Source organism: Tubulanus polymorphus, chromosome 7, assembly GCF_964204645.1.
Source record: "Tubulanus polymorphus chromosome 7, tnTubPoly1.2, whole genome shotgun sequence".
In the NCBI taxonomy this organism is placed as follows: Eukaryota; Metazoa; Nemertea; class Palaeonemertea; order Tubulaniformes; family Tubulanidae; genus Tubulanus; species Tubulanus polymorphus.
The window spans coordinates 1,204,557-1,218,584 of NC_134031.1; the positions used below are offsets into that span (position 1 = coordinate 1,204,557).

At 38.5% G+C, this 14,028-nt stretch overlaps 3 protein-coding genes across 9 annotated transcripts in view; 2 read left to right on the plus strand and 1 right to left on the minus strand.

The window, feature by feature from the left end:
• Positions 1–4,708, plus strand: part of LOC141908039 (pre-B-cell leukemia transcription factor 1-like) — a 28,288-nt gene extending 23,580 nt beyond the window's left edge. For all 7 annotated transcript variants that reach the window (XM_074797824.1, XM_074797827.1, XM_074797826.1 and 4 more), the window contains one exon: positions 2,339–4,708. In XM_074797824.1, the coding sequence (XP_074653925.1) occupies positions 2,339–2,545 (207 nt within the window). In that variant the 3' untranslated portion in view covers positions 2,546–4,708. The remainder of the gene's footprint in view (positions 1–2,338) is intronic.
• Positions 4,709–5,258: 550 nt separating this feature from the next.
• Positions 5,259–10,336, plus strand: LOC141908783 (protein catecholamines up-like). Its single transcript, XM_074798985.1, has 3 exons — positions 5,259–6,237; positions 7,812–8,014; positions 8,631–10,336. Exons 1-3 carry the CDS (start codon positions 5,262–5,264, stop codon positions 8,883–8,885), a joined length of 1,434 nt encoding a protein of 477 aa, XP_074655086.1. The 5' UTR covers positions 5,259–5,261; the 3' UTR covers positions 8,886–10,336.
• Positions 10,337–10,483: 147 nt separating this feature from the next.
• Positions 10,484–12,350, minus strand: LOC141908449 (tetratricopeptide repeat protein 19, mitochondrial-like). The gene is made up of 2 exons (XM_074798499.1): positions 12,054–12,350; positions 10,484–11,984 (listed from the first exon to the last, which is right to left on the minus strand). The coding sequence occupies exons 1-2, from the start codon at positions 12,221–12,223 to the stop codon at positions 11,021–11,023; spliced, it is 1,134 nt and encodes a 377-aa protein (XP_074654600.1). The 5' UTR covers positions 12,224–12,350; the 3' UTR covers positions 10,484–11,020.
• Between the last annotated feature and the right edge of the window lie 1,678 nt (positions 12,351–14,028).

Genomic DNA, 14,028 nt, shown 5'->3' on the forward strand with positions numbered 1-14,028 from the left:
ATTTCAGAATTGAAGATTTTTCTTTTCACTCGCAATTCGAGCATAATTTACGCAGTTGATAAAAGATGTTTGAAATATGTATGTAACGCGTTGTCTGGTAATTCAGTATAAAATCCTCACTTAATCTCACTCTATCAGTTCAAATAGGTAGTGAATAGTGCTTCAATTTGTGTGGTTGTCGCTTTTAGAATTTTGTCAGTCCGGTTCTAACTTTATGTGGCCTCACATATTTGGTCGATGGGTCTGAAAACTGAAATCCCCCGTTCATCTGTCTCGATGTTGAAATTTCCCTCTCCTCGATCCATTGTGGCCGCTTTCTAGCCGTTGCCATGGTAACTATTATATATTCCGATAGAGAAGACGTGCGCGCCCGTAGAAAGGTCTCGCGACTGAAATAAATAGCGAATAATTTGAATGGAAAATTTTGCGCATATATTCTTATCGATTAAACTTACTTTATGGTGATATGTTTTGGTGAATACGAAGTTTGAGGATGATTTGATGTTCGATTTTAATGAAATGTGATCGATCGATTCTCTCAGAATTGGTAGAAATATGATATAGCATTAAACTTATGCTTAATTTCGATCACGGTTTAAAGAGAATATGATATGATTATTATATCTTTGTATTGAATATGTGTGTAATGTATTTGAATGTTCACGGTTGCCTTTCATTATGAATAACTGGTGAGGCCGAGGCTGAGAAAGACGCGTGATACCCTTAATGAGACATGATTCATCATACTGCTGCCATATCAATAAAACGTCCTTGAATATTGGTCTGATATCTCGATAGATTACTATTGGCTTACTTCTTTATTCGTCGAGGTTGGCAACTCTGTTTGAAATAAGAGTTCTTCAGATGTCAGTCCCGTAGAACTGTGAAAATCCATAGACAATCGACTGTAAAAGTGAATAATTTCTATTTATCTGTACTAAGGGTGAAAAAGAAGATTTCTTAGATAGAATGAATCATAGATCATGAATTTGAATTTTTTTGAAGTTTTTCAGTAGAATTTTCAGTACCCTAACTAAAATACATCTATTCTACTGAAGCGAAAAAGAAGATTTTCTATCTAAGAAATCTTCTTTTTCGCTTCAGTAGAATAGATGTATTTTAGTTAGGGTTGTTTTAGTATATACAGTCAGTGTTACGCACCTTTGACTGTGGTTTTTGATACAACAGAGATTGATAAGTCATAGAATTCTTGTCGATTAGTGAAAATCAAGAACTCTTTTTCTAAAAAGAAAATCAGGGACCTAGAATTTTTCGTATATTGTTGTTTTTGGTGGTGACGATTGGTACCAAGAGCCTCTCGATGAGAAACAGCCCTCACTGAGGATGTCTTACAATTTTAACAGGGAATTTTAGTTCAAGGGTCAGTAAAGTATTTTCATTAAGGGAATTTTGCTGATGTGTAAGAACCCTTAGGCAAGTGGCTTTCATTCACTACACTCACACACACTCACACACACACTTGTATCTACTGCACTATGGCGTGGTACTATAGAATCAGTACCCACAACAACTGGCATCAATGCACACTCATTATCTCACTGAATAGATATATCTTAGTAAAAAGAATCAAGACAGATCATTCCCGGTTTGGTTTGAGGCGGGTTAGAAATACCAGTCTAGTCACAAGAAATGCACCACTGCGCTTTAGTACATATAGTTACGTAGATGAATAGTTCTGAAAGTTGAGTTGTGATGTAGTGTGGTGCATTTGTTTTTCGTTGCATGTTTATTTTTTTTCAAATCAGTTATAGCCGCAGATATCTGTGTGTAGTGTGTGTGTAGTGTGTAGGACTCCCAGTTACATACTTAAAGAATTATTGAGAAAATCTGGCTATTACAGGTGCACGATACATAACTGTTTTCAATAGTTGGGAATATCAGTACCATCCTATAGTTAGTAATGTCTAAGATCAGTGTGAAAAGTCTTCACGGACGTCAAGCTCTTTAGACTGGACAAAACTCAAATACAGCGGAACTTCGTTACAACTATTTTCATAAAAATCTGTTATAACCGATAGTTCTATAATATACAGTGAAACCTCGTCATAATGAACTTTAGGTGACCAGAAGAATCTGTTACCGGTAGTTATATACAGGATGAAATTTTAAATCTTAAATTTTTGATGGACAAAATTCGTTATAGTTAGTTATATACAGGATGAAATTAATGAAATTTTAAATCTCAAAGTTTTGATGGACAAAATTCTAAGTTCGTTATAGCAAGGTTTCACCGTATCTCGTGAGTCGGGCTCTAAAAACCAGCGAAGAATTCAATCTGAAAAAACTTGTAATATTAATTCAATGGCTCTCATTTCAGACTGGGCATTCACGCGGTGGTAGTCATCCGAACAGCGCGAACCCCTCACCGCACGGCGAACCTCGTGAGGAGAAAGTCAACACGCAGGACGGCGGAGCCTGGAACGGAGAACAACCGCTCGCGTTTCCGAGTATCCAGGGCCTCGGATCCGACGGCGATAATTACGAATCGCAAGACGAACCTCCGAATAAACGTTCGAAGGTTTAAACGAAATCGACGCGCGTCGTAAAAATATTTACAAAAAAAAAAAATACAACAAACAACAAACCATATCAGACATAGTTTTATCGAAAACAAAACTCATGGACTCTTCGTTCTTTTTATTTTCTGAAGAAGTATTCGTGGTATTCGTAAGTCTTATCATTGTATGAAAACAAAATATGGATCTGTAAAGAAAAATAGTGAGTTATAGCCGTTATTATATAAACCTGTAGTAACCGTTTAATCAGCGCCAGTGACACGTCTGTACTATTACATACAGCTGGACTCTGTGTCATAGATCACACGGGCAAAAATAATCCATGGCAACACTTAGAATTTCTCTTAGTTATTATTACCACGGTTTCTCATTGTTATCACGGTGGTTGTCTCCCTGGTAGAGGATATCTGTGTTAACTGATGCCCGGTCTATGAAATCGGGCCCAGGTAATATAACCAGCCCTAGCCCTCGGATATTAGATATTTTGTCAGCTTGTTTTCAAAATTTGATTGTTAAGCTGGTGAATATGTGCGATGGGTTTAGAGATGGTTCGAGGCTACCAGTATATATGATTGTCACACAATATTCAGTATTAAGTTTGATTTTCAGTCAAAACCTACCAGAGCCTTGGCACCCACAGCGTATGAATACGCAGCAATGTAGTAGTACATATAAATTGATCTGAAACTTTCAGAGTTCATTTCAAACAGTATTTTCTTTTTTTCACTAAGTATAATTGAAGTGAATATGAACAGGGCGATATCCTAACTAACACTAACAACTTACTTTCTAAAAGAATACTTCGCTTTTTAGCTGTTATTTATAACCAGTAATTATGGGAGTTGAGATGTTTATGATTTTGGTGCTAATTTCTTTTTAAGAGATGAAACTGTCAGACTGTCTTGTGGTATATTCGAAGTGGAATATCTTCAAAAGGTTAACGATATTTCCATGTATATCGTTCGGTTATCTTTATTATCATTAACAACTGTACTTAAAACTGACCTTAAAAAAGAATTCGCGTGAATTCACAATTCGTTGCAAAGTCTTCAATCTCATTTAGGAAATTACAAATATTGAAGAGGTGGATTTTTTAATCGAAATTATGAATAATGAGTTTGATAATCTTCGATATCGATGTTCTTCTATGTTATAAGGTCATCAATTAGTGAATATATTTAGTGTGTATATACGTGTATGTATATTTTATTAAAGATTGACATTTTACCCAAGTATACGACTACTACTAGTTTAGACTCGGTTTAAGCCGGATCCAATCAACTCACACTCATTTAACTCTGAGAATAACTTGATATACCCTTGATTACTGATAATTTGAACATTTTCTTTCATATATCTCAACGAAATGTTTCTGAAAAGAATTCAACTTGTTACTGATAGCACTATGCAGAGGTTTATCAGCCCTGCGATCCCAAAAGTTCCGACTTGAGCGGAGTCTATTGTACAGTACTGTACTGTGTTTTTCTCGTAATTAATAGGCTATTATTAATTATAATAGATAAATGAATGTTTTAAAAACATCAGAATCTCTTTTCATTTTTCGAGAAAGTGATTTTCAAAGCGCGTGTGGAAATGGGTTTTGTATAAAAAGAAAAAAAAAACATATTTGCTAGTTTTTCTTGTCTGGGGCTTTTAGATATTGTAATGTGGTCAGTGTGTAAAGGGGTTTGTGTGTACAGAACTGAAATCAATATTACTATAATCAACGCAAAACGGAAATTTGTTAAAACGCATTCAGAAATTGTACATGTATAATAATAATAATAATTATTATTGATTAATAATGAATATTAATATTGTATTATTATCAGAATACAATAGTACATTGTATTTGAATAATTGTATTTTAGGGGGGAGGGTTAGTGTAGATCAGACCATGGTAGTAATTTCAAACATGACCACTGCGTGGCGCTTTTATCCAGACTCATCGGCAAAATCTGTCTTAATTGTCCTGGAACTTGAGTACAAGGTACTGCGGAGTCTGCTGTAAATTGAAATAGATTTATTTCTTTATTGGTTTGATATGAGCTGCTGCTGCTGCTGCTGCTGCTTTCTGCTCCCATGGTCTTCTTAGGTTAGTTCTTGTCTATACATTGTGTGTGTAGCCAGTAACATTGTCCATTGCTAGATATAAATAAAATGATAAGCTTCAAGCATAACATAAACATCGTTCTTGTATCTCATTGTTTTTGTGGTTTCTGAATCCAACAACTTTCCTTAAATTTGAACAGGAAGTTTAAATGCATGTGTTCGGCACATTGGAAGATGGGACGCTACTGAAAATGGGTGGGTCTGGGTCTGGTAGTTTGAATGGAGGAATTTTTTGCTAAACTTTGGTTGGTCCAGATACTATCATTCTCTCCCCCACTCAAATTAGTTGCACTCCAGCAATTTGGACGAAGAAGGGTCTGACTTGACTTCTCATCTGGAGTGTGACTTGTATGTACAGAGCGGTCAATGTGACATCGTTTTTTTGTGTCTAGAATCGGTATCTTTGTCTTATTTTTGCTACATTTGTATTTCACTGTTTACTGCCTGAACACTAGATTGATGAATTTTTGAATTTGTTATCAATCAATATGCCGAGAATTGAATTGATAGTCCGTTACCGCAGCCGTATAGCCGGGCACGCTGCTGAAAGTCCTGTCACGCAGCCGTATAGCCGGCTTGACGCGCTGTACGTCATTCAACATGGCGGCCTCCATGAAGAACGGACGCAGTTCATCAATAATCGCTGTAATTTGGCTGTTTGTATGTGTATTTACTGTTCAGATCTCTGTCAGTTATTCTCACGGACATGGTCATGATCACGATCATCATCATCACGCTGAACCGGCACATTTCAAGTATTCGCAAGCCGCTAATAAAGAGGAACCGGCCCGGCCGGCTGAGGATCTGACAGCTGAGGGCAAGAAGAAAAACGGTCATTCCCACGATCATCACGGTCACTCCCACGATCATCATGGTCATTCTCATGACGATCACCACGGTCATTCTCATGACCACCACGGTCATTCTCATGACCACCACGGTCATTCTCACGATCATCATGGTCATTCCCATGATCATCACGGCCACTCTCATGGCCACCATGGTCATTCTCATGATGATCATCACCACACCGTTAAAGAACAGGGTCTGCCCCCTACCGGAACCGATCGTACTGACCCGAAACAACCGGATTTGACTAAACTATGGATACAAGCTGTAGTTTCGACTGGACTGATAAGCGCTGCTCCGGTAATTATTTTACTGTTTATACCTCTCGATCACACGGAGGCTAAACGACCGCTACTGAAAGTGTTATTGAGTTTCGCGTCCGGTGGTTTACTGGGAGACGCATTCTTACATCTGATACCGCACGCAATAACGCCCCATACTCACACCGCCGGTGAGCACGGGCACCAGCATTCACACGGCGCGGGCGGTGAGGGCCACGGGCACGACATGAGGGTTGGACTGGGCGTCCTCGCGGGTATCGTAGCGTTCCTCATGGTCGAGAAGTTTGTACGATATGTTAAAGGCGGTCACGGACATTCGCACGGTCCGCCCGCGACGAAACCAGCCAATGAAAACAGTAAGAGTTCGGCGAAAAAAGACAAGAAAGAAACGGACGCAGAATTGAAGAAACGCAAGAAAACGGACGGAGATAAGAAGAAAAGTGAAGATCAACATCAAGGTGGGTTTGTAGAATTAATGCTTGCCTCAGATCTCAGGTCGAGCTGAAATCTCAGTCGAATAATAGATTCATACAAGTGTCATGAAAATATTCCGGTGCAGCCTGGTACTCGCACTATTTCAGACATTCAACATTTTATAAAGACCCACAATCTGAAGATCTCAGGTCGTCATCCCATACAATTAATATATCAGAATATTGTGTCTGATACTTGTGATAGTCGCAGGTATAAATCTACTGTAATACAGTATTTTTAAGTAGTTATAGGTGATGTTAATCTGTTCGTGTTGGTCGTAAGCTTTATTTCAATGATTTCCATTGATTTTCTCATTATTCCGATGACTATTCTATGTGTTCAGTGTTAAAGCTTTATTTGAATTAATTCTCCATCTGTTCTCTCTCAATTCCTGAATATATTGATTGATTTCACTCTAAATGTATTCTGAGTTTGTCGAATGGAATAATTTAAACACGCGATTTACACTTTTACAATTTCCCTGGTTTTATGTATATATATTTATTTCACTGCAAAAATATTTTTGCGATAAATTGAGAAAAAAAGTATTTCGAATTGAAAAAAAAATGATATTATTACTCAGCTGTCTAAAGGTTCAGATAATTTGATACCTCCAGTATTCAGAAATAATAGTAGTTTATATGCTATAATGCTAGTATGAATAGCATATGCAGTAGTTTGACTGACTGTTTTAAAAAGGAGCATTTCAGATCAAGACCAAAATGTCATTATTTCGATATTTCGATTAATAAGTTTTCGATAGGTTTATGATTTTATGGCGATAATTTGTCAATTTTAGTCTTTAAACAAAAGATCAGTTTTCATGCTATAACATCACTATGTAGATGTATAGAAGTTGAGTGTTTTTTGTGGTGACTGGGTGACAGCTGTTGTCTTATTGATTTCATCATCATTAATATAAAACTCTGTATACGTGTCCTCTACATTGATAAACAGGTTTTAATCTCGTCATTTGAATTTCAACTCGTCGCATGCAGCAATCTGTCGCCAAATATCTAATTATCGACGTCTGTTGTTCTGCACACGTCCAGATGCTGCCGATGAGGCAAGAATTTGCCTGCATCATAGTTAGGTCCATTAATCAAAAAACCTAAGAAAAAGTTCTTAAATCAATATCTATTACCATCTAAAAAGATAACTTTTATCAAGACTTAAATGGTAACGACGCCTCTTAACTCGAGGTCTTTAATGTCGAATTATCACTGAACACAAATATTAAAACTGTTGTGGCTGAAAACAGCCTCATTGGCTCAGTGGGATGTGTGACAATCCAGGCGAGTGATACTGGGTGTTTGCTGTGTGCGGGCAACATAGGCTGTGGTCCCCGTTGTCGGGTTAATCTCGGGAACACTCCAATCGGGTTAATCTCGGGAAAACATGATCCAAACTAGGTTACATAAAGCTAGATATAAACGATGAATTAAGTTCCATTGTTTAATTCAAATTATTGCCTCAATCAACCACAATTCACTGGTCTCGGGATGAGTTCACTGTATTATTTCACGTTAAGTTTGACCGGGTTTATTGTGTATTTCAGGTTCTGATATAAAAGTCGCTGGTTATCTGAATTTAGCGGCCGATTTCGCTCATAATTTCACCGATGGTTTAGCTATCGGCGCGTCGTATCTCGCTGGACAGAATGTCGGCATAATAACCACTGTTACTATACTATTCCATGAAGTTCCCCATGAGATCGGAGATTTCGCAATCCTCATTCAATCGGGCTGCTCAAAGAGAAAGGTTTGTATACGATTGGAAAATTGAAATAAGGGGTTATTGATAACGTATATGTAAAACAATGTATGGGTACAGGGTTTTGGAAAAATCCTACATTTTTCATGGTTCGCGCAGATCAGGAAATTCTGACTCAAACCGTCTTTCTGTGTTTACATGTGCAGAGAGAGGGTTTGAAAGTAAGCTACATTTTGCATACATCATTGTTTGTTCAGATCAATCAGGGAATGCTACATGTTTCATGGTTCATGCAGATCAGGGAATTAATTCTGACTAAAACCCTCTCTCTCTACGCCTACGTTTGGGGAGAGAGGGTTTGAAAGTAAGCTACATTTTGCATACATCATGGTTTGTACAGAACAGGGTAAATCAGAGAATTCAGACTCTTTCTTGAAGAGTCGGGGAATTTTTGGTGTCTCGTTGTTCTTGCTGGTGATGAATCTCTAGAGAAGAAACAGCCCCAACTGAGAGTAAATCTTATGATTGAATCAGGGAATTTTCGGTTAAAGGTCCTGGAAATACCAGGATTTCCTCCTGATCTGTAAGAACTCTGATAGATACCTCATGAACTAATAGATCCAAATGTTTTTTTTTTCACCGAACTTTGATTGATATTTTGCAGGCGATGATGTTACAGTTGACTACCGCTGTCGGTGCTATGCTCGGTACGATTTTCAGTCTGGTAGCTGGTGGTACCGGCGAGGCAGCTGCAACCACGTGGATTCTTCCATTCACCGCCGGTGGATTCATTTACATCGCTACAGTATCGGTGATTCCTGAACTGTTGGAGGACTCTAAAATCTGGCAGAGTATTAAGGAAATAGTAGCTCTTCTAGTTGGTGTATATATGATGGTTTTAATAGCTGAATATGAATAGGTTATTAAATTATATAAGTATAAAGTTGATGATTGAGTCATTTTATTTGGTAAATTTTGATTATTCGTTTTATGTATGGAGAAGAATCTTTGTATATTAAAATATCCGATTGAGTGGTAAAATTCAGGGGTGGGTTTAATAGTCTTCATTGATCAAAGTGAAGTTGTCGGTGAAACAACTGATCTTGAGTTTAGTCAATATTTAGTATAATCAGACCCAATTGTGTAATCGTGGCTTAGATCCATAAGTGGTCTGATCTTAAGTTGTTAGATCGGTTATACAGTAGACTGTGTTTATTGCGGAGTCAATTGTCTGTTTATCGCGTGCCCTTCGTCTGACAACGTGTTACAAGTTAATTTATTCCAATTCATCGTGATAACTACCCATCCCAGTTTTGACTGCCCTGGAAAGAACCTAAACCTCACAGAGAATTAAATGGCCCGCAAGATCCGAGACAAACAGAGTCTACTGTAGCTTAAACCGTGCAACTGACCCCCCAGAGTTAGTATTCACGTCTCCCTGTAAAAGTAACATATTTTTTCTAGGAAATAGAACGTATTGAAGCATGTAGATAGTGGTTTTATGTAGTACATGATGTAGTTATAGTTAATTTCATGAAATTGTTTGAAATAGTCAATAATCGGCTGAACACACATTGAATCGATGTAATTGAAATAATGACAGATTGAATTAAGACTCTCGTTCAGACACTCGCTCGTTTATATCATCGGTCTTTGTATTATTATAATCGATTAAACGTCTGTTCAATGATGAGAATTTATCGATAAACTATTGTTTGTATAAACGGTCTGTGTAAACATTGTTCAGCTCAGGGAAGTGAATTTCAGCATTTTAATCATTTTCCATGATGCAGTTTTACTATTCCGTAGATAAATGCTATCAAAAACCTCATTACAACGAGCTTTAGGAGAGGCAATTGAAAGATTCAATATAATATTTAATCTCTGAAGTTTACAATGTTTTAAGATACACAACGAATTTTAGTTGTTTTCTCAGTGTAAATCTGCCAGTGAACCCTCCTCCCCCTTAGAGAAGATCATGAATGAAATTTTTTGCCTTGTCTACTACTGATCAGGTAGTATTGATTGAACAATAGTCAGGGGAAGGGAGTAAGGGTGGCTGTGATGTTTGAGTGTTTTGTAACAGATGTTTTCATTCCCTCACGTGTATGTTGTTGTATCAGTTTCATACAGCGCCAGTGAGCGAGTACGTGTGCGTCTGTTAATAATGTATAAATCAATAGACTTATCAGTTTATAATTGACTTTGAAATGATCTTTCGCTCTTAGTTTATTGATAACAGTTCATTTAACATTTTACGATGTAGATTTAAAATGTCTCCGATGTTTGATCATTGAAGTAAAATTAGATATTGAAATGTATGTAAATACGCCAGGTGTTGTTGTAAATCATTTTTAAGAACCATAGTTTTGCTGATTGGGGTAGAATTTTAAATATTCTGTCCCGCAAGGGCATGTGAGGTAATCAGCTACGCGGCAAGCACAGCGTCAACTGGCAACAAGGAAACAACCAATTAACTAAATGTTAATCTCAACCTTTTAATTCAACATTTACCAATACAAAGTGCAGGAAACACATAATACTTCATATAAACTACTAATACTGAATAGAGCAGTCAAAACCAGCTTAATTCACAATTCAGATATTATATGGCCTCAGTTAAGTAATAACTATTTCCTATTTCCAAATCAATTTACTACACTGATAAGTGTTAAGTTATCATTTGGATAAGTTAGTAGTAAGCCCTTTATAATCAGCTGGGCTTAGTGATAATATTTTGATTGTGAAACTAAGCCGCAGTCCATTTACAGACTGCACTGGATGAGCCATCGACAAAATGATCTGAGCAGGTTTTACTTAATTTCAGAAATCAAGACGGCTTATTCTGCAGAGAGAGAGAGGGAACCTCCAGCCCCGCAATCAGAGGGAACCCCAGCCCTGCAATCAGAGGGAACCCTCATCCCTGCTGTAAGAGGGAACCCCCAGCCCTGCAATCAGAGGGAACCCTCATCCCTGCTGTAAGAGGGAACCCCCAGCCCTGCAATCAGAGGGAACCCCCACAAGAGGGAACCCCACCACCTGCTGTTATAGAAATCAAGCTGGATTTTTTCCAGCCGTTCGTAAAGACATCATTTTAACGATTAAATTCGCTTGTTCTTCGCTTTCTTTATCTTTAACTTCGATCGCTATTTTCAGCGCGTTTTTCCCGAGTTCAAGCGCTTTATCGAACTGTTTCTTCTGGAAGTAAACGCCGGCTAAATTAACGTAGAACGCAGCACGATCGGGATACGCGTTCTCCTCTGCGCAATCGATCGCTCGTTTCAGGTAACCCTCCGCCGCGTCCAGGTCGTTCGTTTCTACGGCCACCGTCGCTAAGCTGTTTAAAATCACTAACGTCTGCTCGTGCGTCGAGCCGCGTAATTTCACCGATAGTTCGAGCGCTTTCTCAAACAACTCGCGACTTTTCGCGAAATCTCGCGTCCACACTAAAAACCGGGCGTACGAGTCGACGCAGAGTCCCCACAACGCGAGGGTATCGTCGTCGGTGATCCCCGAGTCGAATTTACGTTGCTGAGCGTCGATACAGTATTTATACCCGGCGATCGCCTCCGCGGAACGTTTCTGCATCGCGTTAACGTTCGCTAGTTTAACGCTGATCTCGATGACGGCATTATCCGTCTGTTCGTAACCGCTCGCGAATAAACCCTTCAACGTCTCTTTATACAACGCTTCTCCCGACCGAACGTCGCCTTTCGTGAAATATAAATTCGCCAGACAGTCGAACACGAACGTTCTCTTCTCGATGAATTCTTTTTCGTCGATCGTCGCGTTTTGTTTCCGCGTTTCGAGGATTTTCAACGCCTCGTGAAATAATCGATCGGCTTCGTCGTAATTCTGTTCATCCATCGCTCGGCGACCGCTGTTCACCGTTACATTCAATTGGTCGATGTCTTCTTTCTTCGCTCCGATTCCGAATAAAGAGAACGACGCGAGGACGCCCGGAATCGCGCGGCTCCACCGCCCAGCTGATTTACCGTCTCGTGAATTGCCTTCATTTCTGAAAAACAAGTCGAATAGATACAAACTAATAACGCTAGAAAAATTGATCTGAAGTGAATAATCCTACCTTTTATTAGAATCACGCAGGGGTACGACCCCCTGAGCCTGAGTAGTAGTTCCTGGACGGATTATCAAGGGGGCGCTGCTGGCGAGCGGTCTGATTCTGCTGGTCCTAATCGTCGAATATCGCTGTATTTTAGTGATAAGTCGAGGTAAAGCCCGCCCCAGTCTCTCCATTCTACCCGAAATGATGATTTTTGCTACTTAAACAGATCAGAACTGACCCGAATCGGAATATCGAGATTTAAGGTCTGTCTGCAGAGTTTCCAGATCCTGCCATCTAAGTGCCCAAGACCTGACATGACAGGTGGGACCTCAGTGAAAGGTCGATTCGCTAAAATGAAAATCGTTATGGCTGAACCGATGATAGGCGATTAGAAAACATGATAGGCGCGAATTTAGAACATTATTCAATTCAAATACACACGATAGTCGATGAGAACACAAAGAACACATCCAATTATATATTATTTAAAAACAAAGGTGACGGGTCGATTCGCTAAAAGGAAAATCGAGTGAAGTCAATGTGTGTAGTCAATCAGCAGAACATGGCGTCACAAGCCCCGAGTAAAATACAGACTATATATACTACGAGCGGAACGAAGACATATGTTTGCGTCGATCGAACCACGATACGATGTGTAAAACCGGAATGAAATAATATTATTCTAGTATTCCAATGGGAAATAGAATCATATTCTATCCAAACGTATTGTCTAAATATATCGGCAGTATCGGTACTTTCACAGTAAATTTACAGATGCATGTTCAAATTAGTAACGACCAGGATAAGGAGGTCATCGGCTAAATTTACCGAAAGCATAATGAAAATAAAAACGATGATTTATAAGAAAAACAATCTCATATAATTAATCATTTAATGTTAACACAAAAGAAGGAAAACAAACTTTCGGTCCAAAAAGTGCTATCACGGGATGTGCTCCTTTAAAGGCAAAGTTTACTACAGGTCTCTGCTTCTGCATATAAAAATCAAACCGATCATCAGAGGACATATCAAATTAGCCCACGCTTTTAGACCGGTGGCAATACGGCTAATACGGTCTGGATCCACCCATGATGGCTATGAGTGACAATCAAAAAGATTGCTAATGAAGCTGATTACCTCGTAAAAGTTTTCGGCCACTCGCCTAACCGGTCAACAAGTGAGTCCGGTTTAAAGTGACAAGCTGTATTATTGCGATATAATCGCATTATCATGTTTTCCGGATATCCCCGTCTCCGCACAATGTTGGTGCCGGGAATATTGGATAGAAAAACGAGGTGGATTGCAAGATAATAAAAAACCACTGACTGGTGGACTAAAAAAGTTCAGCGTAGCTAATTAACTAAACAAATAAAGAATTTCAAACAATATTTATTCTCAGACAACAATTATACAAAATGCCAGGTTTGTGCTCGAGGAATTATAACGTAAGTTCCTCAAACACGTGGACTGTATTTCAAAAACAGTCCAACCATGGACGTATAAACTATAAACTAGTGTTTATACATCCATGGTCCAACCATAGACTCTAAAACAGAAACGTATATGGGCCACAACCGTGGACTCTTAAACTGTTGGAGTCCATGGCTCCCCGCACAAAAACCAGAGATAAACCTGGCCAAATACTCTGGAAAGCGTATTCGAGAAATTATCATGTAAGTTCTTTGTTAACAAATGGGCTGTATTCGAAAAACAGTTCCACATAAAAGCATTTAAACTAGAGATAAAACCTACAGATTCACTGTGGAAAGCTTGAGATTAACTAATCAATCTTTATTTTCCTTTTCATTAACATTATTTAACAAGATAACTAGAGTTTTTCCAACTTTGCCTGAGATTTTCAAACATTATCAAAGGTTTCAAACATTATTACGTTTAATGCATTTATATTTAGTATCATCGTATAGATATTGTTCAACTATCCATATGAATATAGCTAGGTAAATTACAAATAACTGATCACTGAGATATCTACAAT

What these genes read in the sequence shown, in the direction of transcription:
- LOC141908449 (XM_074798499.1), bottom strand. Translation starts at nt 12,223, where the DNA reads ATGGAGAGACTGGGGCGGGCTTTACCTCGACTTATCACTAAAATACAG. An exon ending in CTGCGTGATTCTAATAAAAG is followed by an intron (nt 11,985 to 12,053) that starts GTAGGATTATTC and finishes CTTGTTTTTCAG; the next exon opens with AAATGAAGGCAATTCACGAG.
- LOC141908783 (XM_074798985.1), top strand. Translation starts at nt 5,262, where the DNA reads ATGAAGAACGGACGCAGTTCATCAATAATCGCTGTAATTTGGCTGTTT. An exon ending in AAGTGAAGATCAACATCAAG is followed by an intron (nt 6,238 to 7,811) that starts GTGGGTTTGTAG and finishes TGTGTATTTCAG; the next exon opens with GTTCTGATATAAAAGTCGCT. An exon ending in CGGGCTGCTCAAAGAGAAAG is followed by an intron (nt 8,015 to 8,630) that starts GTTTGTATACGA and finishes GATATTTTGCAG; the next exon opens with GCGATGATGTTACAGTTGAC.